At 52.2% G+C, this 22,619-nt stretch overlaps 2 protein-coding genes across 2 annotated transcripts; one reads left to right on the top strand and one right to left on the bottom strand.

Moving 5' to 3' along the window:
* Nucleotides 1-234: 234 nt before the first annotated feature.
* On the top strand, nucleotides 235-603 carry CHC_T00006941001 (hypothetical protein). Its single transcript, XM_005710292.1, has one exon. It carries the CDS (start codon nucleotides 235-237, stop codon nucleotides 601-603), a length of 369 nt encoding a protein of 122 aa, XP_005710349.1.
* A 21,487-nt stretch (nucleotides 604-22,090) lies between these two features.
* CHC_T00006940001 (hypothetical protein) lies at nucleotides 22,091-22,597 on the bottom strand. Its single transcript, XM_005710291.1, has one exon. It carries the CDS (start codon nucleotides 22,595-22,597, stop codon nucleotides 22,091-22,093), a length of 507 nt encoding a protein of 168 aa, XP_005710348.1.
* Nucleotides 22,598-22,619: the final 22 nt, after the last annotated feature.

The following is a 22,619-nucleotide window of genomic DNA, read 5'->3' as shown; positions in this document are numbered from 1 at the left end:
GATACCGATGCGGCGCTGATCGTCTGCTTGCTCACCCGCGTTCATGAAGTAGCCCGGCCAGTTTTCTTCGCACGTCAGGTAGGTACCCCATGGCGCCAACACACATCCTCCGACATGCTATTGTCCCCGCCACCGCGTCATCCTCCTAACATCGACACCGACACAGCCTCTCCCCGCACCCTCCATCCCTTCCATATCTTTCGTTTCATATCTCAATCCAGCCCAGTTTTGGTCATGCACATCGAGGGACCTCATTATAGCAACACGTCGTCCAGCTTTGCTTTTGTCGAGCTACAGGGAGTCAGACTGGGCCATGTGCATGCGCGAGGAGGCGTTGCTGTACCTTCCATGCTGCATGGATCTGCAGACCGTCCAGACTCTGTTCCATTTCCGAGGAGTGGAACTATGGGATGGCATTACAGTAAAAACTACAGCAATGTGCTTCCGATTTTAGTGAAGAACTCAATAAAAACGGGGCGAGGGAAAGGAAAAACGAGAGGAAAGTCTTTTGTTAGGACTGGCCCTGACTGGCTCGTCGGTCGCCACCTCAACGTGAGTGCGGGCGCAGCAGCTTGGGGGGAAGGAATGAAAGGGGGTGACTAATACCTAGGACGCGCTATCTACGTTCCCAGTGAGAATGGTGTGTTTTATTTTCACTAATCAAGGGGGGGCCGATGCCATATCATAGGGCAGGCTTCAAGGACTCACACTTGGGCGGGACAAGATAAGGCCGCGCCATGATAAGGCATGCGGGCGAGGGTGGCTGAGGCAACGCTTGACCATATGGCATAACTAAGACGCTGAGAGAGACGAGACTTTGCAGTACCAAAGGTGGTACCGGCGCGGATGGCAATTTGATGAGAGAGGGACTCCAGGACAGATGTAGAGCGGGCGCTGGGAGCGCCCAGCGTGTCGAACACAAGAGGCACAAAGTGCCAGTCCAGAAGAGGGAGCCAGCCGTCGGCTTGTAGATGTAGAGCGGAGCGGATGATGCGAGCGTGCGTGCTTAGCTTGTCAGCATCCGCCACTTCGGCGGCGCCGGCTATACTGCGAGCAGCCGGGATGAGGGCCCCCACGCGGTAGGGGCTGCGGACAGTGACATCGTAAGCCATAGGACGGTCTGGCAGAGCTCCCGCAGGAGGTGGAGCCGGCTGAACGAGGAGATCGCCGGGGCGGTGAGCCGTGCCAGGGATGAGAAAAGGGACTTCCATATCACAACTCAATCCTGCGGCGCGGAAAGCATGTCGTGCCAGAGTGTTCCGCACCGTGTTGTGACGATGCACAGTACCGAATCCGTGCTTGCACATGGCGGCATGGTCAGAGAATGGTATGAGATACAGCCACGCGTTGTGTGCAAGCCGTATAAATACCTCTCGAAATGCCCGCCTTATCGCGGATGACGATGAAGCAAGACTGTTGGCTGTAGCTGAGCTGGCAGAACGGTAGAGTTGTCAAAATGGCCGAGCTGGTACGTTCTCAAGCGTGGGTTCGAGCCCGGTCCCGGAATGTCGCGGTCAAGGGGGTAACTGTATGGTGTGCATGCCGGAGGAGAATTGGCAAATTTTCTTCCACTATACTGCCAGGGGATTTTAACCCCTGGTGCATTTTTGCCCTCCACTGTAAGCCGTTTTTAAACAAAAATTAGCATGCAGTGCAGCGCACTACCCTTCGCCTTATCCCAGCCATCTGAAATCATCTTCACGAAACGCAAAGCATAATTCCAAGAGAGAGGCATGTGTCGCAGACGGGTGGGTAGAGTGGGGAAAAAGAGAGGCATATCAGCGTCCTCTTCGGCCTTCTCGGCCTCCTCCTTTCCATCCACCTCCTTCTCTCCAACCTCTTCCTCACGCTCCTCGACTTCATCTACCCCCCTCTCCACCGCCACCTCCCATCCTCCCCCCAACTTCCCGCCCCAGCGTCCGCGGCGCCGTACGCCACTGCCGCGCAGACCCTGTTCCTGGCCGTGCCCATGTCCCCGCAGCACGCCGCCCGCACCTTTGTTGCGTCGGACGCCGTGTCGTGCCTGGTGCGCTGTAGTGGCAACATCTCCAAAAGTGGCTCAGTGCCACTACAACCACTTTTGGAGATGTTGCAACTACATGCGGGCCGCCTTTGCGCGCGACCGCGCCGCGGTGCACGCCCTCTGTGCCGCCCTCGTGCGCGACCCGCTCGTCGCCTACGTCCCCGCCCCGCCCGACTTCGTCGACAACTCGCACCACGTCTACCCCTTCCGCGTCCACTCGGCGCGCGAGGTCTTCTAGCGCATCGGCGTCCTGCACGCCCCGTTAAGTACTCCCCGTTCACCCCCCCGCCATCCGCCCAGGCCCCCCCCGCCGCACCACCACCGCATAATCACTTCGAAGTATACTCGCTAACGTTTACATTCCGTTTTGTCTCTAACTGTACGGCTCCACGGCTCTTTTTCATTGCTCAATCACTCTGTATGTTTGAGGAACATTTCATTCACTTAATGCGCTCACTCTTCGCCAGTGCAGGTTCCGAACTCATCGCTTGAATACAACTCAACGCTTTTGCGCTTTCGCGACCCCTTGGATCTGGCCGTCCGCTTCCTCTTCGAAATGTTTTCCATCTCTCGAGGCTTTGGATCTTTATTTTGGGATTTGACGTTGTTGTGAATGAAATAGTGACCTGTGGAATAACTTTCTTCACCAAAGTCGTTCGGGTTCGTTTGGAATACAATCAGGAAGTTTTACGCATCAAGAACACAGTCACTAAGTTTCGTGCTTAGTATCTAACTATCATATGGATTTCACATGCGACATGCGAGCTATCCATAGAGACTGAGATGCTCTACCAACTACGAACTTTCTTCGTCCGAGAAACTCTCATTGTCGATCTCATTGTCGATCTCATCGCCCGAATACATGTCAGCACGCCTACGTTTTCCCCTGGTGACACGATTGTTGTTGCCCCTTTTCTGTGCTCCGCTTCCCTTCGCTTTTGTCGGCTCGGGAGTTGCATCGCGGCTTTCCAGCCAGGCTTGGAAATCGGCAAGCATTTTGCCATTGCTCGCAGAGACGCTTGATGCGCGACCGCTGTTATGTTCCGGAGCTCTCTCCGCCAGGTTTTCAACGGCTCCTGCGACCATAACATCATCATGTGCATCTAATGCGTTTTTGAGACGAGCAAGCAACTCATCGCGTTGGTTCCCCTCATTCCCTTGGACTTGTTTGGATCCACTCCGACACGGTCGCTGACCTCTAGTCTTTGTTTCCTCCTTATCCTTTCTTCGCCCGCGCGCCAGCGGGTTAACTCTCACCCTAGATACCTTCTTTCCGGATTGACGCGGAATGGAAAGTCTCTGCGAAAAGTTAATTTTCTTTCTAGCTCTTGGAGGCGCCCCACTGTCTTTTAGCAGCGGAGCTTTCAGGGAAGATGATCCGATCGGTCGCGAGTTGACGACACCCGTACTGCTCCTGCGGGACGGTGGAGTACTATTGTTCTTCGATGGCCGTGTCCGGGCGCTTGTAACCTCATCAATATTCTGTTCGTGGGTATTTCTAGAATCGCTTCCATTCTCGATAAGACTATTGCTGTATGAGCCGTCCGGAATCATTGTCCGAATGCCTTGAAAGCAAACAGATCCAGAGTGCCTCTCTGTCGCAGTGATGGCACTGCTCATCACAGCAGCGGAAACGGGTGGAATAGGTTCCACATCGGGTGAGATGTCTGGCACTACCACGCCTGACGGCACATCTTCAATGCTGTATCGAGGTAAGCTGACTTTTATCTCTTGTTCCGATGCGTTTAGAGCGACTTCCCCACTTCCAGATGTGCCCACAGCTTGAAGGTTTCTTTTCTCTCTCGTTCTTCGGCTGCCCTCTGTACCTTGCGTTTCGAATATAGCTTTGCAGCCACCATCTTGCGAGTTGGAAATATCCGCACTCCCTGTGTCAACGGATCAAAATTCTCATCTAGGGCAGTCATCAAAACCAACAGCTCTATATGCTCTGGCTTTTCTCTTCTGAGCATGTCATATGCCTTCATTCCGTACAGTGAACCTATGACGGATGGCGCGAGATCCGCAACAATGCGCATGAGAGTTTCCGCACTGTTCTTATCTTCCACGTCGGTTCTATATCACCTGTATTGCATATTAGGGTCGTTCGTATGCTTCTGATTATGATCGCGAACAAAGTTTCCGACTTCCCGAAGTATGTTGAAATATGAGTTCGTGTCTTTCCCTTTGGCTGACGACGGGTTTCGTTTATCCTTTTTTGTGTTTGTTCGTTTTGCGATCTGTTCTAGAATGGGTGGGGTCGCGCTACAGTGAGATCATTAGGAAAAAGTCCGGTGGGAGTCAGCTTTGGACGGAGCTCTCCTAGTTTTCGCCGTACGGTTTCAAGTGGCATGGGCAGTAATTCCTGATTTGGTTCCATCATGGAATACGTGGATGTAAGGATGCTTCACGGGCGGCAGAGGAGTTCGAAGTGGCGTGTAGAGGGGGTGGAGCTATCGCGGATGGACGGTGGAGTAGAAAATGTAGAGTTATGCCGTGTGGATGAGGAAACAAGGTTGGATGTGAAAGAGAAGTGAAACGTGGACTTGTGGTCAGCTTTTCAGTAATCCGGTGTATTCATGCAGCAACCGCGCTTTCAGATCCGAAGCGAAAGGATGTGCGATGTGAGAAGCACGGGTGCTCTCTCTCTATCCTTCGTTTCATCGTTCCTTTCGATTCGTGTACATCGTGGACTGACCAAAGCCCTCTTCGATTCGTTCTCACATCGTACCACGCAGGATGAAGCCACGTTGCGCATCTCTAGGTTTCTTCTGAGTTCAGAGATGTCGCACCGGCAACTGTATGTTTTCACTACCATGATCTAAGTCTCCGCAACTATCTAAGACGTTTATCTATCTAACTCCCTTCCCGATATACAAAATGAATCTTTCGGAACACAAGTTCATCTGTCTATCAGCATATCGCTGCAAATGCATGTAGGAAAGCCAGTTGCACGAAGCACAATGAGAAGACACAGACGAATTGCAAATGCGCAAAGGAGGCAGGATGGTTTAACAGAGTTAGGGAACGGTCCAATATATTCTGCCGAACGCGAAGAGGAACAATTTCGATCCCTGCTTTCTTCTGGTGAGACTCAGGCATCCTCCACACAAGGACATAGGTCAAATGGAGTTTCAGAAACCCATAACTCCGCTTCCCAAAACCTGGTTCAACTCGAAGTCGACATTGCGGGTGAAGGTGGGCATGGAAGTGCGCCATACGGCTTTGCGAGCGACGATGTCAGTGCACATTCAATGCCGGGAACCGAAGATGAAGCGGACGTTGTTCAGAGCATCAGTGTAGTGGATGTGACCGAGTTAGTTGGTGTCATTCCAGATACTCCGCACGGGGATGGAGCGGAACTTGAGGAGCTGAATGGCAGCGCAGGTGTATTTATCGGTTCAATTGGTAATGAGATAATAGACTCTCGTACAAGCAATGGGAGTAGTCTTATGGAGCAAGTTGGAAAGGAAAACAGTTGTGACATACCCGTACAGTATGGTCCCGCATTGATTGACTCTCAATCACATCATGATGATATTGAGCCTGCCTATCAGCCACAGGATGCATACACTTATGAACCTGGTATTGTTACCTTACCAAATCGTGATGTAGTTCCAGTCGGTGATTTGCTTGTTCAAAGCAGCGGAACAATCGACAGTTCTGAAACTTCGGAATTCCCCGAAGGTGGACATGCAGCATCCGATTCAAAGCAATTGGAAAGGGGAGGTACACAAGCCAGTGCCGCGGATCGATTCGATGATTGGGTCACGCGAAATCGTGCGTGGATCAAGATCTTCCTCGACCACGGTCTGACACTTGGAGCACAAGACTCAATTCTTACGGAACTGAAAGCCCCCGTCATGGCACGCCAGCTGCGGCGAAACTTTGAGAAGTATACAAACTTCTCAACAATCAATTACCTTGCCTGTAGACGTCACATGCTCCTTAAATCTGTCGCGGGGGCTCTTCGGAATCCAGAGCTGCGTTGTGTGTCATGTGTCGAACAGGGCACTGCTCAAGATATTGTTATTTTTGAGTACCTCCCGTTCCTCGAAAGGATTGAAGCGTGGGCGGCCGATGAAAAGGCCTGCAAACAAGTGTTCTCATATCACCAAGAGAAGTTAGTCCGGCGAGTAGCAGCGGGGGGTGGTCAATCCCGTGAACGATAGTATGAAGATTTTTTTGATGGCAAATTATATCACCGGATTGTAGAGGAATGCGGTGGGTATGATGCTGTGAAGTACGACGTGTTCATCGCACCAAGTACGGATGGGTTCCAAACGTTTGAGAACCACAGATATGACTGCTGGCCCATTGCCGCCCTGAACTATAATCTGGATCCGAGCATGCGCTACCTCATCAAGAACATCATTCCGCTCGGCTTCGTGAAAGGCCCAAAGGAGCCTGAATTCATAGACACATGGTTTACACGTTTGGATCAGGAAATACGGAAAATCAACAAATGTGGCGGCACGAGCATCTACTTCCATGATGGTGTTGAGCGAAAGGTTCGCGTTCACGTCATCCATCAAACCGGTGACAAGCTTGCTGTCAACAAGCAAGCCGGATTAGTCGGATACAATGGAAGATGCCCCTGCAGATTTTGTGTCTTCGCCGGCGTGTGGAGTCCTTTCCACAACCACATGTACTACCGTACCCAATGCACAGTTCTCGATCCTCCAGAAGACGACCCTACTGGTTTCAGAATTCCTAAGGAAGGCTCAAGAGCACCTACGGAGTTCAGGATATTGTGGGATCCCCGAAGACCCACTTATCGCGCGGCGGAGGGCACCGCGCTGACACTTTCTCAGCTGGAAGACCCATACATCTCCAATGCCGAACGGGAACGAATCCGAAAACGAACAGGGATAAAATGGAGAACTGTACCGCTTTCCATACATTCTGTATATCCTTACACCTCTTTCCCTCTTGACATAATGCACACCTGGATGAACATCTGCACAGACATGATGGACATTTTCAAGGGTAAATGCATTCATCTGAAAGAAGCCTATCGTAGCAATGATCGATTTATACTCAGCCCTTCACAGCGGCGGCAAGTAGATGAGGAGATGAATGCGATCCGGAAAGGTACTGCCCAGTCTGCTTTCCCTGATATACCCCGTAATACCGCGCACTACTCAAATTGGAAGGCCTCGGAGTGCATCGAGTTCTTATCGAACTTTGCCATAATAGTTTTTGATGGCATTCTGCCCCAGCCGTATCTCCGGAATCTGTACCTTCTTTCTCAACTGGTCGAATTGTCTCGCAGATCCGCCATGTCGCAAAAGCAAGTGGACGAAATGAAGCAGCTTGGAATAGACTTTGTTTGCGGGTTCGAATCTCTGTACTACCGAGGTGACGTGAGGAGAGTGGGGGTCTGTAAATCAACAGTTCACGACGTTGTCCATCTCGGTTGGATGGTTGAGCAATGTGGACACCTGGTTAACTATAGTCAATTTTGGATGGAGCGCTTCATTGGCTTCATCAAGCATTTACTGCACGCCACGATCTTGGCGGCAGAGTCAATGAATGTAACAGCCAAAATGACCGAGCGTGTCAAGATATATTTTAGGAACCATTTCGTTTCAAAGAATGACCGAGGTGCTGGCGGGGAAGCTAGGGATGATGCGACTGAAGTGAGTGATTTGAAGCTGCTCTTCCCGCGCGATCGAGAATCACTCAACGATGCATATCACGCATGAATGGGGACTGGAAAGCTCGTCGCTGCTTTCATATCCAGAGCGGAAGGCATCGTTGAGTCGGAAGCGAGCGCGGCGGTCCAGGAGGATGGGATATGTTGTTACGGCCGAGCCTCCCTGCCGGTTGGTGATGGTTGGCAGATCATTGGCGCGAGCAATGCAAGACGGCATCGCCGTGAAATGACTCGGTCAGATTGGTACATCGCGGCAGAGTTCTCTACATAACACGGGCACCTCCGTGATGTATATTATGGAAAAGTACTGAAGTTCCTTCGCTACACCTTTCCAGTGAATGGAAGCTCTGTCACGAAAGACCTCATTCTGGCTGCCTGTGCAAGCGCTTTGTTTATCAGTCAGTATCAACAGGTCTTCAAAACAAGGACAGTGGATGTCGCTTTCAGGAACACAACCGTTGAAGACGTCTCAGTTATACTGCACTCGATTGGACAGCTAGAGCACCGCACCAACCGAGGAAGCGGGAGGCATATAGTGTTTATAGATCCCCAGCGTGCTGCCAGTATGCTTTTATACAAGGACCAAATAGGATCAGACGGCGTGAATAGGACTTTGGTAGCGTCTCGAAGGTGAGATCTGTCATACTTGAACGCACGGCATGGAGTGTCGAGGAAGAAGACATGGATGGCATGCGGAGGCGGGAGGTAATTATGGAACAGCAAGGAGCAATGGGAGTACGAGGATCGGTAACCTGCTGAGTGTGATGACCATGGAGTTGGGCTGTAAGACATAGCCTACGCTGAAATTCAGAGGCGTCGCTGGTTTGACATTCTCTGCAGGAGACTTTGGATCGTCTAGCACAAAAGCAGAGTCCTCATGATTGGCATCTGCAGAAGTGAAGACAATCAACCGGCGCATGGACGCGTCTTTAAAATCATCAAGCGTTTCGTTGAAGTCAACATATGCGTCAAAAATTGCTTGCTTTCTTCTTTCGGGATTTCCAAAAGCTTCATCCTGGGTACAGTCAGCAATACGAAGTACTCCCCAACTCTTGCTTGAGTGAAAATCGTCCCACTCCGAAAATGGTTTCATGATAAGCGCGACAGACTGATCACGATGGATAATGTCCTAACGCAAACAGAAAGAACAATCAACCTGAGGTCCTGTCATGTCTTGGTCGGCAGTGTGGCGTGGAGAAAGAAGTGCTGAATTCTCCGTCTGTCGAAGTGATACAGACTGGAGCTCAACTTTCGTCGATGTGTAAGAGAGCTCGGAGTTACTCTTACAAACCATATGCCGAGAAACGCATTTCTGTATGGAGAGGAACGAATTCGGTTGAGAGAACCGCGCAATGTCTTTCGAGGCAGAGTGAATTCGTAACAGAGGTGAGGGGGGAGACGCTTTTGCAAGAGCTTCTCTGAGGGCGGTTGGCATGGATGAGATTGTCGCGTTTCCTGTTGTTCTACGGACTGCTGCTCCTCATGGCAGTACACTGACTGGTACTTATCGAAATTCAGTGAGGTGTGAGGTCAAAACTATGGTCTTCGTGTGTCTCCGTCGCCGTCCGCATCAGATGTTTCACATCTTCATCACGGTTCATGCCCCGTCTGTTTTCACGAAACACCTTGGAGCATCTCACGATTAAGCTCTCCAAACCGTCTACAGTCACTCCGGACGAGACATTTAGGACAAGTTTACCGAGAGCCATAACCTCCGAACGGCTCGCAACTACATCCTCGTCCACTGCCACCTCATCTCCTTCGTCTTCCGCTCGACGTTTTTGCGACCCTTCTGAAGTCTTCCCCCCCTCCGATTCCATTACATCAGCTACGACCTTGCTGTTCATCTGGCACCCGCATCTGAGGGTGGTATATTGGACAAATGACTTAGGGTCATGGTGATCGTCATCCGGATCATCGTCATCGTCATCGTAGTGGTGGCGGCGGTGCGGCGAGTGGCCATCGATATCGCTATTTGTAGTAAAAACCCTTTCATGCGAGGGTGAGGAGTGTCGACGATTGCGCTTGCGATTGCCGAGTTGAAGCTGATGCTCGAGCTCCTCCTCGTCTGACTGTTGCTGCATGCTTACGCGTGCCATGGCGCGGACCTTGGACAAGCCAACGGGCCGCTTTTCGGCCCGCATGGTGTTTTGCGGCGGGGTTAGTCAAGAAAGCGAGAACGACGGAACGGGGCGGAGAGGCGGAGAAAATTAAGGCGTGGTCGGCTGGCGGCTGGTCGCACTATAAAATGGATCGGTGCAAGGTGGCGGTGGGGAGGTAGATGAGATGAATGGTGAAAATGCTTGAAAGGAGGACACGTGTGAATAGACATACGAATCGTAAGTCGACAATTGCTCAACGTGGAGTGTAAGTGCATGCGAGTAGAAAGCAAACACTTGGCTTGTCTACGATCCCCATACGGCGCCATCAGATGGCCTCTGATATAGGCGATGTATGAGGTATTTCATCTGTTAAAAGAAGCTCCTCTAGGGGGCTCATTTGCAGTGCACCCGCAGTGCACCGTAGTATGTACGCAGTAGGGTCGTAATGCCACTGTGGGTCACTCCCAGTATCAATACGGATTCCACGTGTGGGGAGCACAGTGCCCTTGCTGCACCCCACACGTACTACGGGTATCCTACGGAGGCACTACACGGTACGTACTGTGGTGGTACTGCGTTTGGTTTACTATGGATATGCACAAGCAGCCAGCCGAAAGAAAGAGGCGTTCACTATATCGGTCCTGCAGAGGACCCCCCTTTTGCGGTGTATATGTGGGGGATTGCGATAAATTTCTTGATGCGTTTCTTGTCGTCTTTCGTCTACAAATCAAACCCAAAATGCTGCAATGGCATTATTACTTTTTCCTACTCTTCTTCCGCTGGGACAAATACACCCCTTTCTGATTGACACTACTCGTGTCGCTACTTTGCAGGTTGCATGTGCGTAAAGGAAGAAAAAATCACACCGCAGATCATCATGGTACACGTTTTTCGTTCACGGTTCTTGAGGGACACACGGAACGGTACAAAAGAGGCAAACGTGAGCAAGAGAAGAACATTTTGTTTGAAGGAAGGCTAGAGCTGACAGAGATGTTAGAACCACCTTTCAGTTCTATTTTTTATTGGAGAGGACCTTCCATATAAGGTGCAGCTGGTCTAAAATGATGAATCGTAATCCTCATGGTTCTGTCTTTACTCGTCGTCGCCGTCTCGTGGGTCTAAGTACCGCGTGTGACAGACTGTAATGCGGACAGTCTGTCCTTGCGGTCCATGACGCGTGCACCCTTCAGCGTCTGGTGAAGAGAGTTGCGGTCCGTCAGTCCCGGGGGACGCTGACGGGTGCGCACGGAGTTGGAGCTGGTGTAGTGCAATGTGCCTGGCGGGCCGCGAACACAGTCCGACGGTCAAACCAAAAAGAAGAAAACAACAACAGCAACAACCACTGCCGATGGCACGCGCTACGAAGCGTTCGAGACTCCCTTTCCCCTTGTGTGGGCTTGCGGCCCACGGTAGCTCAACTCCGACGGGGGGGGTAAGGAAAGATGCCCGGCCCGGGAGGATAATGGTGGTAGAGACTTGTGAAGACTTGAGTGCTCGACGAGTGCGGATTGGGCTTGTCTACGAGGATGTAACCGCGGTTCGCTGGGTTGTAAGGCCAATGCTCGGCGAGCGTCTTCAGCACCTTGGGTATAATTCAAGGTCTTCGACGGGGGCTTGTTCAGCACTACCGGACGGGATCGTAACCGTGTAGCAACGCTACTACCGACGTGTTGCCCGATGGCTAAAAACACCCTCACCAGCGCGATCGCAATCGCGGTTGGTGGTACCAACTCTGCCTTATACAGTAAGACCTTCGACGGAGGCGTCGTCGCAACAGCCTTCCGACGGAACTTGAAACAGTAGCAGCGCTACACAACGTGTTGCCCGATGGCTAAAACACCTACACCGGACCGGTCGCAACCAAATCCAGTGGAACCAACACAATTAAGGGAAAGATAGAAATAGAAGTAGAGGAATGAATAGGGAAATAAAGGGAAAAGAGAAGGGAACCCTCGAGGGCAAAGTATGCCATAGGCTTAGGTAAAAGGGAGCGTCTTGGTAGAGACGGACTTCGACCAAGGCGACATTCAACTCTGGCAACTCGGGTTACCTTTACTGACTTGGTGGTCAGAGGGCTAAGGTATATATCGCCCCGCCGGAGCCACTACAGTGGCTCGCGGCGCTAGATCCTAGATCTAATCTAGTGTCAGCAAAATTAATGCTAACTAATTAACTAAATAAAATAAAATAATTAAAAATTAAAACTGTGCAGTTATTCACACGTATGTCCCCCAACACGGACTACTTTTCATATCCAAATATTTTCCTTTCTTTTCACCCCCCTTTTCAGGTGCGTATTGCACTACATATCCCCCTTCCGAGCGCTCTTGTACGCCGCTCCGCCATCGTATAACCCCCTCTCCGTTTCTCTCATAACCCTACACCGCCGCCTCCGGTAATCGGTGAAAGTGCAAGAGCAAGACGGGCCCCATGTTTCCTTCATCCCCGAGCCACTCGAGTGGTGGTACCAAACGCAAGCGCCCCGGCGTGGGCTTTTCTTCCACTTCCTACGACCCTCTAAGTCTTCCTTCCATCCCTCGATTACCCCCTGATTCCCAACATGCCGGCCCTGTTGGCCACAACGGACCACCTCAGAGACTCTAGGGGGAGACTGTATTTCCTTGAGGGGGAATCTCCAAACGGGCAACAGAGCAACTGAAGATGCGATCATTGACGACGTCTCGTGGATGGCTCAACAAAAAGGGGGGAGGGCGACTAGAAAATTGTCTGGGACTGCCACGTCCCCGCCTACGGCAAGAAGAGGGCAAACGAAAGGAGGAAGTCGGAGATGCCGTAAACACGCACGTTGCCGCCCCCGTTAGGCAGAGTCAGGGCGTAGGAAAAGAGGGAGGAAAATGGTCAAGGATAAAGAGGAGGAATTGAAGAGAAAACACATAGGGAAATCAGGAAAGGGAAAACTGAAAATGCAAAAGAGGAGGAAGTGGGAAATAACAGGAGATTCGCAGGTGGGTTCTTTTTATCGCCCAAAGGTCGTACGATAAAGTCGCTAGTCGACTATCATGCGGGCAGGATGGGAAAAGAAGGACAGGTCGCAAGGAAGTGCTGTGGCCGCCGTCTCAACGAGACTATGCCCCAAGAGATTTTCCCTTTGGAAGGGAGGTGACAAGCCGAGCTAGAACTTGCAAGTCGTCCAGGGACGCCCCCTGGAGAGCTTCTCCCTCCACACCATGAGCCATGAGAAGGCGATGGTAAACAGCGGCAGCAGAGGTATTTTCTTTGGGAATTGTAGATGATGGAGGGCCCGAGGTAGGAGCGAGGAGCGGACCCTCAGGTGAAGGGCAAGCCGGACGTGGGGTCGGATCCCCGGCCGACGGTGGGGCTTCCCGAATTGAAATGGTTCCCGTCGAGCAGCTCGCAGGAGGAAGCTCAACGCGCGGAGGAGCCTCAGGGCGGGTTAAGCCCACGGGTGCCGTACATGACGGCAATGGCAAGGTTGAGGTGGGTGTGACGAGCTGTCCCTCGCGTGATGGGGAAGCAGGAAGTGAGGTTGGATTCACGTCGGAGGAAGACACGACTCGAAGCGACAAGGTTTCCGCCGAGCTCGTGGGAGGAAGTACGACGCACAATGGGGCCTCAGGCGCGGAGGGACGGACCGGTGCAGGGAGAGAGGAAGTTGGGGCCGAAGGTCGAGAGCACATCTCAGGCTCTCGAGGATCCGCGTTCACCACAGTGACTGCGTTGGGGGTTGGTGGTTGATTTCCGAAACGGCGGCTCATCTGGGCCTCCCAGGCAGAACAGAGGGAGGAGGACCAGGGGTTGATCCACACGAAGTCGCCGGCAGCTGGATGATTTCTACCAGGGGAAAAAGAGGGTCGTTGGCGTGAAAAGGACCGAGACGAATTTTGTGGAGGAACGCAATCCCACGCTACGATCTCGATCATATCGAGGAGGGCGTGCACTTCACGGTCCACATCGGACCCGCCAAGGGGGACAGAAAAATCGAGGAGACGCATCTGTTCGCGGAGTTTCGAAGGGAGGTGCCACAGGCGCCAACAGTCGAAAACTTCCCACAGGAGGGTGGCGGCGACTTTCACGCACCACTCCGTGAGAAACACAGTCCACAGCCCGTGCTGCGGATCGCGTAAATGACTGCCGTAATATGTCAGAATGGGTCCTAACTCAGCCCAGAAACCCTGACATACCTCGTATTGACTCCACCAGGACGGGGTTCGTTGGTATCGATTGGTGTGGTGCTGTCTGGAAATTTCACGAGCCTCAATCATCTGGTACGCCACGAAGTACCCAGTGTCGGATCGGACCCGACGTTCAAAGCGTACAGTATTTTGGAAAAAGAAAATACCGCCGCGCTTCGTATGGCAAAAGTTTGTGGGAAGAATGGCTTGGGTCCAAAACATGGCGTCGGTCGTGACGGTGCGTCGGTTGCGCCACAGTCGGTCCGCCTCGGACACGGGGTCACCGAAGGTGCAGTCGATGAGGTTGTCGAGGTAGAGTCGTTCCCCCTCCGTACGACACTGCCAAGTGTCGCAGTGGTAACATGAAGGTATGAGGGCGTCGGCCATAGGAATCTCGATCCGAGTGAGCACAGCGTCCATGAAGCGCAGGGATAAGGAGGAGCGACCGCGCGGGGAGGAGTGACGTAGCATGGAGGTGGGTAAAGCGATGCGGACGCGCCAGTCAAAGGTGTGAATGGCCTGCAAAGGGAGATTACCGGGCAACATGCCCGCATCATCGGCGAAATTATTTTTGATGCCGTCGAGGTCGCGGACGCCCACAGAGGAGAACCATTGAGCAGAAGCAAACAGGGCTGCGTTATCACGCATGGTTTTGTTCTGCAGCTCCTCGAGCGAAGGATGAAGGCGGGCTACCCAAGAGGAATGGTAGCCCGGATGGAAGGCTGGCTCGGCAGGGATGGTAACAGGGGGTAGACGGGGTATGGAAGGAAGACCCCGGGGCACTTCGAGCTTGCGAGGAAAGCCAACACCCGGACTTCTACGGGTGGCACTATCGTCCGAGTGTTCCGATGGAGAAGGAAGCATGGTATTTTCGTCTTACCCTTGCTAGAACGCCGCGCAGAGTGATTGATGACTGGGAAACACGGTCAGCAGCGGCAGGAGATTATACGATGGCTGGGCGTTGCGCAAGGGCGCTCAGAAGGGGGATATGTAGTGCAATACGCACCTGAAAAGGGGGGTGAAAAGAAATGAAAATGATGGGGTGTGACAAGCAAAAGTGGAAATCATTTCACTTTATTATTTTAATTATTAATTTTAATTAGTTGCATATTAGTTATTTAACATTAGATTAGATCTAGGATCTAGCGCCGAGAGCTACTGTAGTGGCTCCAGCGGGGCGATATATACCTTAGCCCTCTGACCACCAAGTCAGTAAAGGTAACCCGAGTTGCCAGAGCCTGATATCGCCTTGGTTGAAGTCCGTCTTTTACAAGACATTCCCTTTAACTACAAATTACTTTATCCTTTGCGCTCGGGGGTCCCCTTTTTCCTTATCAATTTTCCTTTACTTCCCTATCCTAATTTCCCTTAATCTTGAGTTGGTCCCACCTTGTAGGATTGCGATCCGCAACGTGACGTCATTTGCCATCGGGCTTCTGTGTTGGTGCACCAGTGGTGCTTTTCTCAGTGTTGGTTCCATCGGAATCTGGTTGCGACCGATCCGTTGTTGGTACTTTGCCATCGAGCAGTACGACGGTGTAGCGCTGCTACGTTTTCTTCTTTCCCGACGAGCTACGTTGCGACGTCCCCGTCGAAGACCTTATCAAGGGTATAAGGTGTACAAGGCGCTCTTCGAGCATTGGATTTACGACCCATCGGACCAGGTTTACCTAAACACCCCTCCGAACTCGTCGAGCAGTCGCCTTTACAAGTCTCTACCACCATTTACCGATCCCGGGCTGGGCCCTTCTCTTTGCCCCCCCTATCAGGGATCCGAGCTACTGCGGGCCGCAAACCCGCTTAAAGAGGACAGGGAGCTTCGAACACTCCGTAGCGCTGTGCCGTTGGCAGTTGTTGTTTTTGTTTCTGTTGTTTGTGTTGGACCGTCGGACCTTGGTCTCTGCCTACCAGGCGCATTGCACTACAGTCCATTTCACCGGAGGATGCCAGGGCCTCATTCATAAAATGTGGCTTGTGGCCTATGAACTATCGTTTTGTCCATTTCACAACATTTTAAGGGTCCGCAAATGGGTTCACAGGGGAGCATGAGGATGTTCCTTGCAGTGACGAGCGTGTTTTGATGGGGCAAAGAACAAATGTGGCCGCACGGGTCACCAACATGAGACTACAATCTAAAATTCATGCGTTAACAGATGGTCGACTACCGGCGTCACAAGCGCTTGCAAAGGTATATGGTGTCCTTCGGTCAGATTATCGGTCAGATTATCGAGTTCAAAACATTCTGATGAGCGAGATACGAGCTCCAAAAATGGCGGTTATGAATCGATGAGGACGCAAAAAAGGTAGCAAAATGCGAGCGGCGTCAGTGTTGACTTCGAAAGTCTCTCACGCCAACTACAACTTTAAATGTGTATCGCATGTGGAAGACGTAAGCTCAGAGGCGTTCGAATGTCGCAGTCGTGCTTCGTCGAGCAATTTGAATTGTGAAAAAGAAAACAGAGCGCCTTTCAAGGGCGATGGCATTGCGCGTAACTTAGAGAGTAGTTTTTGGGCTTCTCTTGATGACGTTCCCCTAAAACAGTGGCCACGGCGATCGGCGGTTGGGTTGCAGGGGGGCAAAGGGAGTTCTCGTGGAGATCGGCACGACTTCGCGGCGCGAACGTTGCTCGGCCTGTCGCAACTGCGGTGAAAGTGCCGCGGGGAGGTGGCCCAAATTGAGCCGGATGGCCTGGAGAGCCGCCAACCAAAGATTTTTTGGTACCGGGGAACTGGCCAGTACTGGGGTAAAATGACCGATTTTTTGAAAATTCTAAACCGACCCAAATGAAGCCGGTGAGAAGGGTACAGTACAATATGCCCACGAAAAGGCAGTAACCTTGCGTTCTGTCGACTAAAAGGCGTTTTTCGTCTGCCGACAACACTGTCGTGCGGCTAGCATGATTGCCTTCTGGATCTAGCAATTTTTTTTAGCTCCGTCTCTGAGCTTTCGTACGCCTTTTTTATTCGCGTGGCTGTTGTGCGGGACACGCCTGTGTCTCGGGATGCTTTGCGTGCGCTTTCACCTCTTTGGATTAACGAAAGAAGCTTGGCGCGGCGAGCACCCTCCTCTCTTCTTTTCGCGATTTTTTCTTGTGTGTGAGAGTTTGCGCTCTCATTGACGGTGGCATACTGCCACCGCCGAGCCGAACGTCGCTTATAGAGGAGGAGGGAGGGCTTCGCTGTCGGAGTGCGTGGTATGAGTTGGTGAGATGGACGGTGGGGAAGGCGGGGAGGGCTAGAGGCTCGTGATTTGGAAGTGGCCCAAATTGAGCCGTGGCCCAAATTAAGCCGGTGAGAAGGGTACTGGCATGGCTTTACAAGCTCTTTTGAGGCATCAGTGTCATGTGCATATTTGACGGTCGCTTTTTCTACCTCACGTGTCTGTGATGTGAGTGGCATTGATGCGCCTCTCGTAGGAAAACCTTTTTACCTTCACGGGCCTGAGAGCTCCCTTGTTGAGACTATACACATTATGAACATAAATGCCCATGGATCAAGCCTATGTTGTAGCACAGTGGGGGAAGGAGGCGTCCTTTCAAGGTGTGAGTGACACGTGATTCATGAAGGAAGGCCTCATTGCTTTACTAACTTTTTGCGATCTGATTTCGGATTGCCAAAAAAGGCCTGCTGTAAATCACGGGAAGAATCCAGAACGTGGCTGGATTTCAGGGGTTCGGAAACTTTGCTGCCGCCCACGGAGGCGCGTTAGTCATCCTGTACAGTGATTCTCAAGACTTGATGTGCTTGTCAACAACAAGCAAGGATTCCTTTTATCTTTAGCTAAATGTTGCCAGTACGGGGGCGACAAGGTGCTCTTTTCATAGGGAGGCGAATTCACGATTTCTTCAGTATTGGGAGGCCGGCTGCCGAAAATATGATCAAACAGTAGGGCAAAATGACGCTTTATCTCTTTTTGTGGCTGTCCTCCACCCCGCCCGCCGTCACCCGCCCGCCGTCACCCTCCCGGACGCCCATTTCGCCACCGCACGCCCCCTACTTGGAGGAGGAGGGAGGGCTTCGCTGTCGGAGTGCGCGGTATGAGTTGGTGAGATGGACGGTGGGGAAGGCGGGGAGGGCTAGAGGCTCGTGATTTGGAAGTGGCCCAAATTGAGCCGTGGCCCAAATTAAGCCGGTGAGAAGGGTACTGTACCGTACAAATGTCTTGCAAGTGCAAATTGTTTCCTGGTACAGTACCTTCAACACTACCGTGTACAGTATTGCACATCAACACAACTGGGTCTCCGTTGCCGTACGGTACAATTTACTCATGCATTTTTCGACAACTGGATCTATGTGTACTTTTATGCGTACTGATCCAACGCAGGAAACTGACCCCATTCAAAAGTGCTAGCCTAGCCAAGCAATATCGAGCGCTGTCGAGGAATACCGGAAAAGAGGACTTCTTTCACAACTCCACTTCTCCAAGGGTCTTGGACACGGCGCCTACATTGCATAACCAGAAACAGGGACGCGTTTATCGTGTATCGTTCTTCTTATTCAAAAAACAAACTTCGTTGACAAGCCTTCCTCCTTCCCTCCACATCATGTCCCTGGAATTCATACTGCCCTTTAGCACGCCAATTTGGAATGTGACCCGACTCATTGGTTTGGCTATTCTTGTCGATATGCTCCTTGCTGTGGCGCTACAAAAAGCTTCATCAAGGATTAATGGTTTCATGGCACGAAAAGGAAGACGAGTGGCATTGGGTACGACGCGAGCTGGTAGGCTGACTCAACTACCCGGAATAGACCAAAACGGGACATGGATACGTCTATGCTTCTGGGGGGCAGCAGTGACCCTGTTTGGCCTAGCCATTATGGCAGAATTCGGGAGCGTCGAAAGGGATGTAGAACTGGACACTGAAGTAGAGCTGGGAAGCATATTCGAGGCTGCAAAGGGGAAACTTCTATCTGTGAATTTACATGCCGAAGACGAAGATCCGAATAAAGGTGGTGGTATTAGGCTGTTTGGTCAAGTGTTTGAGGTGACGGGCTCGTCACTGAGAAATCCGTCTATAGATCACGAAGCGCCACTCATCGAATCGGGACACAAAAGTTGTCCACCAGGTGAAAGACGTCTCCTTGGCGGTTTCTCGACAATGAGCTTGATAGACCGCGTGCTTGTCATGGCCACGGAAACAGGAATAGAATTCGAGAGGAGAACGCCATCATCAAATTCTACGATTGAAAAAGTAGTCGCCGCAGTACCCTTTAACTGGTCTCTCTGTGACAATGAAGAAATCAAACGACAATTAGGGCAATTGGAAAACCATACCGAGGTCCACAAATTCCTTTCTGTCCTTTCTGATATGGCACTTGGAGCAGGATGGAACTCTGTGGTAGGACTAAACAAGACGGGAAGAAAAGTAATAGGGGAAATTCCCGTACGGGTTGGGAGCGGCTATAATGGTGGCTTGCGCCCAGGTAGATTCGTTCTTCGGGGCTGGGCAGATATTCAAGATTTGATCTTTCGTTCGCTGGCCGGTTCCGAAACGGTTTGGGTGGACTTTGAACCGGACCTCCTACGCCTAGCTCCTCAGGGAGCTGGACTGCAGATGGAGCGGTTGCCGGTTCGGCAGAGCAGAGTAGAAAACACGGAGATCGAATTTGGTTTGCCTGATGAAGAATTACAGTTCAAGAGCGTGGAATGGCATGGTAGCGTATCAGTCAGTGCCGGATCCATTTCTGAACTCGTGCATGTGTACACCACTGATCGGGGAGAATGCGCCATGGGTCACGTCGTGTGTTCGTGTCGACTGACTTATGAGAACGAAACATATCAAATCATCCAAGGATGGGCATTCGGAGTTCAAGAAACTGAATTTCGTATGATTCAGAGGGTAAACTTGACACGATTTGCTCGCGAATTTTTGGAAGAAGCAAAAGACACGATGGTCTACATGTCTCTCTACAGGACTTTACCGGTTAGGAGCCTACGAGTCAGTGGATCGCGGCCTCAAATTTTCTCAATGGATGCTGCTGACGAAGCATCAAGTGTCAAGAGTTTCCCAGTGCTCCCCCTAGACAAAAGCTTGTCTCCGAAGATCGGGATGGGATACGGGGTGCGGAAGACAGCACGAGCGGCGATAAATGTGTGGTTCATTGCCTCTGCCGCCGGCTACGCCATGCTTTTGATGTTTTTCCTTTTAGTTTGCCTCTTTCTTAGAAACGAACTAGACATCGACGTCGTCACTTCGTTGGTGCGCACACAGAACGAGCTCCTCCAAGCGCCCATAGATTGCAAGGTGGCAAGCCGACGCCCTCTGGATATCGGAATATTTCAGCCAGAATGGTCGAACGGGGAACTCCACCTAGGAACACTTGGAGAAAATGACAAGCCTGTCCAAGCACCTGACTTAAGCTTGGTTCACTCGATGCCACGCTTAAGGAGGGGGCAATCTAAGTCTGTTTATACCGTGTAGTTCCGCCATCTTCATCTCAATGCGTCTTGTAAATGTATGTGATTGCTGCACATGGTGTGGTAAGTATGGCGGTTCCCCTTGCATCGAAGACACGAAAACGTGCCCCGTGGCAGCACAAGCGCAACAACGGCTGGCCATTCAGCACCGCATTAGATCACTGTTCAACTTTCGTGTTTTGGACAACACCGGACTTGAACAACTGACCACTTCTTATTTCATGAGAGCGGGGAAGGCGCTACTGCAGCAAACAGTATTATGGTGAGACCATAACTGAACAAACCTGTTGGAAAATTGAACTTGGGGCTTTTTGTATCGCCCAAAGGTGCTGATGGGAGTGCCAAATAATTTACCAGGTGGGTCAGACGTCAAGAAATAATTATTACTGTCCTGAACGCTTACGAAATAATTACGCAACGCTTCCCCATCTGCTTCACAAGTTCGTCTACAAAACATGGAAGTGGTAGTAGTATAAATGCGCGAGTAGCCACGATAAATAAAAGGGCAAGGAAGGATAGCCCCACTTTCTTCAACAGGTGCTACGTGAATTGGCCCGTGGCACAAAAACCGTGCTAGCAATTCGAAAGCATTGCCGAACCATGTGAAGGCATGGTTGTTTCATGGATCATCGGCGCTCCAAACCCGCTCCCTTCCTCGGCACGTTTCGCCGCGCACCACAAGTGTCGCGACGCGCCCCTCGCCGTCTGCAGCGCTTCTCCCTCAATCCAGTACGCTGGTACAACTGCGCGTCTCACGCGGCCTCGCGCGGGCCGTGGGCCACTCGCGCACGGGCAAGAAGGTGGCCGCCGTGAAGGGGGCTGCGGCGCGCGGGGCCCTCACTGAAGGCCACTCTACCGACGAGGTGGGCATTGGGCACAGAGCTGGACGAGCCCAGGAGCATGACCGGCGCAGCACGGTGCGGCGGAGGGTGAGTACACCTCGTCCGTGGCGCCGGCGAGCGGGCCGGTGGAAATTGTGAAACATTTCCAAGTCGGCGCGCGAGGGAGACTGCGACATCGACTCGAGACAAAGTCAGTGGCAGGATGTCGTGGGGGCGCGGCTACGCGACGCGGGGAGCTGCTAACGCCGCAGCACCAGGAGTTTTTGGGGACGGAGGGGCTGTGGTTGGGGCTGGACTTTGCTTGCTTTGGCATGCTCAAACTCAGGGCAAAGGCGGGGCGCACGAACGCGCTCGACCGGGTGTACCTGTTCGGAGCGGAGGGCGAGCTGGTGATAGAGTGGGTGGCGACCTAGCGTTTGCCAACATGGACGTTGTCGTGGGAAGTGACGGTGGCGCAGATACCGCGCGGGGGTCCGGCTGGCGATGGATGCAATCCAGGTGCTCGACGGAAATGAGGTACGCCCGGTGAAGGACGTCCCTAGCAACCCTACTGTAGGCGTTCGTAGGGCACCCGCAGTGTGATCGGGGGACTAGGGGTGCAATCGTAGTACAGTATTTACCTAGTATTTACGTAGTGTGTATGTAACAGTAGGTACAGCAGGCCGGAAATCTGGGTCAACCGTGCAGTGCTGTCGTATCACATGCGGAGTGCCACCGCAGTAGCATCCCCCCGCCGTTTCTTGTGCGGAGTGCCACCGGGGTGGCCTTCCCTCATCTCGTCATAGCTCGTCGAATTTCGCAAGTCGGGTGCCGTTATTCTTCGTCTGCAAGAAGCCCACTGGCTGGTGGACCGTGATCCGAAGAGCGCCGTCAGCTGGATGGCCGTCAGCTAATACTACTTCGCGTGCGGCAAGACCGAGGTCGCGCGCCGGTTTCTGCACGAGGCTACTACGCTGGACGCAGGCTTGGCACCAGCGTGCGTCGCCGTGGGACATGCGTGCGGCCTCGACCTCGATGTTTCACTAAGCTGCGACGCGCCATCGTGCGCCGCACGCTCTCCATCCTCGTCGTCTGCTGCCTGCTCTACTCTAGCGTCCTTTCCTTTGATGAGCACAATGGCATCCCAGTACAAATACTCTTCCCTGTGCTCGGCCAACATCGCGTCATCTGAGATCACGGATGGTGGGATTCTCTTGGAGTCTTCCAGCTGCGAGCTACCCCATAGAAACGGAAGGAACGAATAGTCGTCCAACCCCCACACTCCATGGCTTCCCGCCGGTTCTAGCATGTACTCCCTCTGAAGCAACCGTGTCACGTTGAGATATGCCTGGAATACCAACAAAACCAGGTCCTCGTCGTCTTCTTCTCCGTAAAACCCAATCTTCCAGAGACAGTATAACATCACTAAAAAAATGCGCCTCGTG

Source organism: Chondrus crispus, genomic scaffold, assembly GCF_000350225.1.
Source record: "Chondrus crispus Stackhouse genomic scaffold, scaffold_55, whole genome shotgun sequence".
NCBI classification, from domain to species: Eukaryota; Rhodophyta; class Florideophyceae; order Gigartinales; family Gigartinaceae; genus Chondrus; species Chondrus crispus.
The sequence above is the reverse complement of the archived record's forward strand: the minus strand, read 5'-3'. Positions and strand labels throughout refer to the sequence as shown.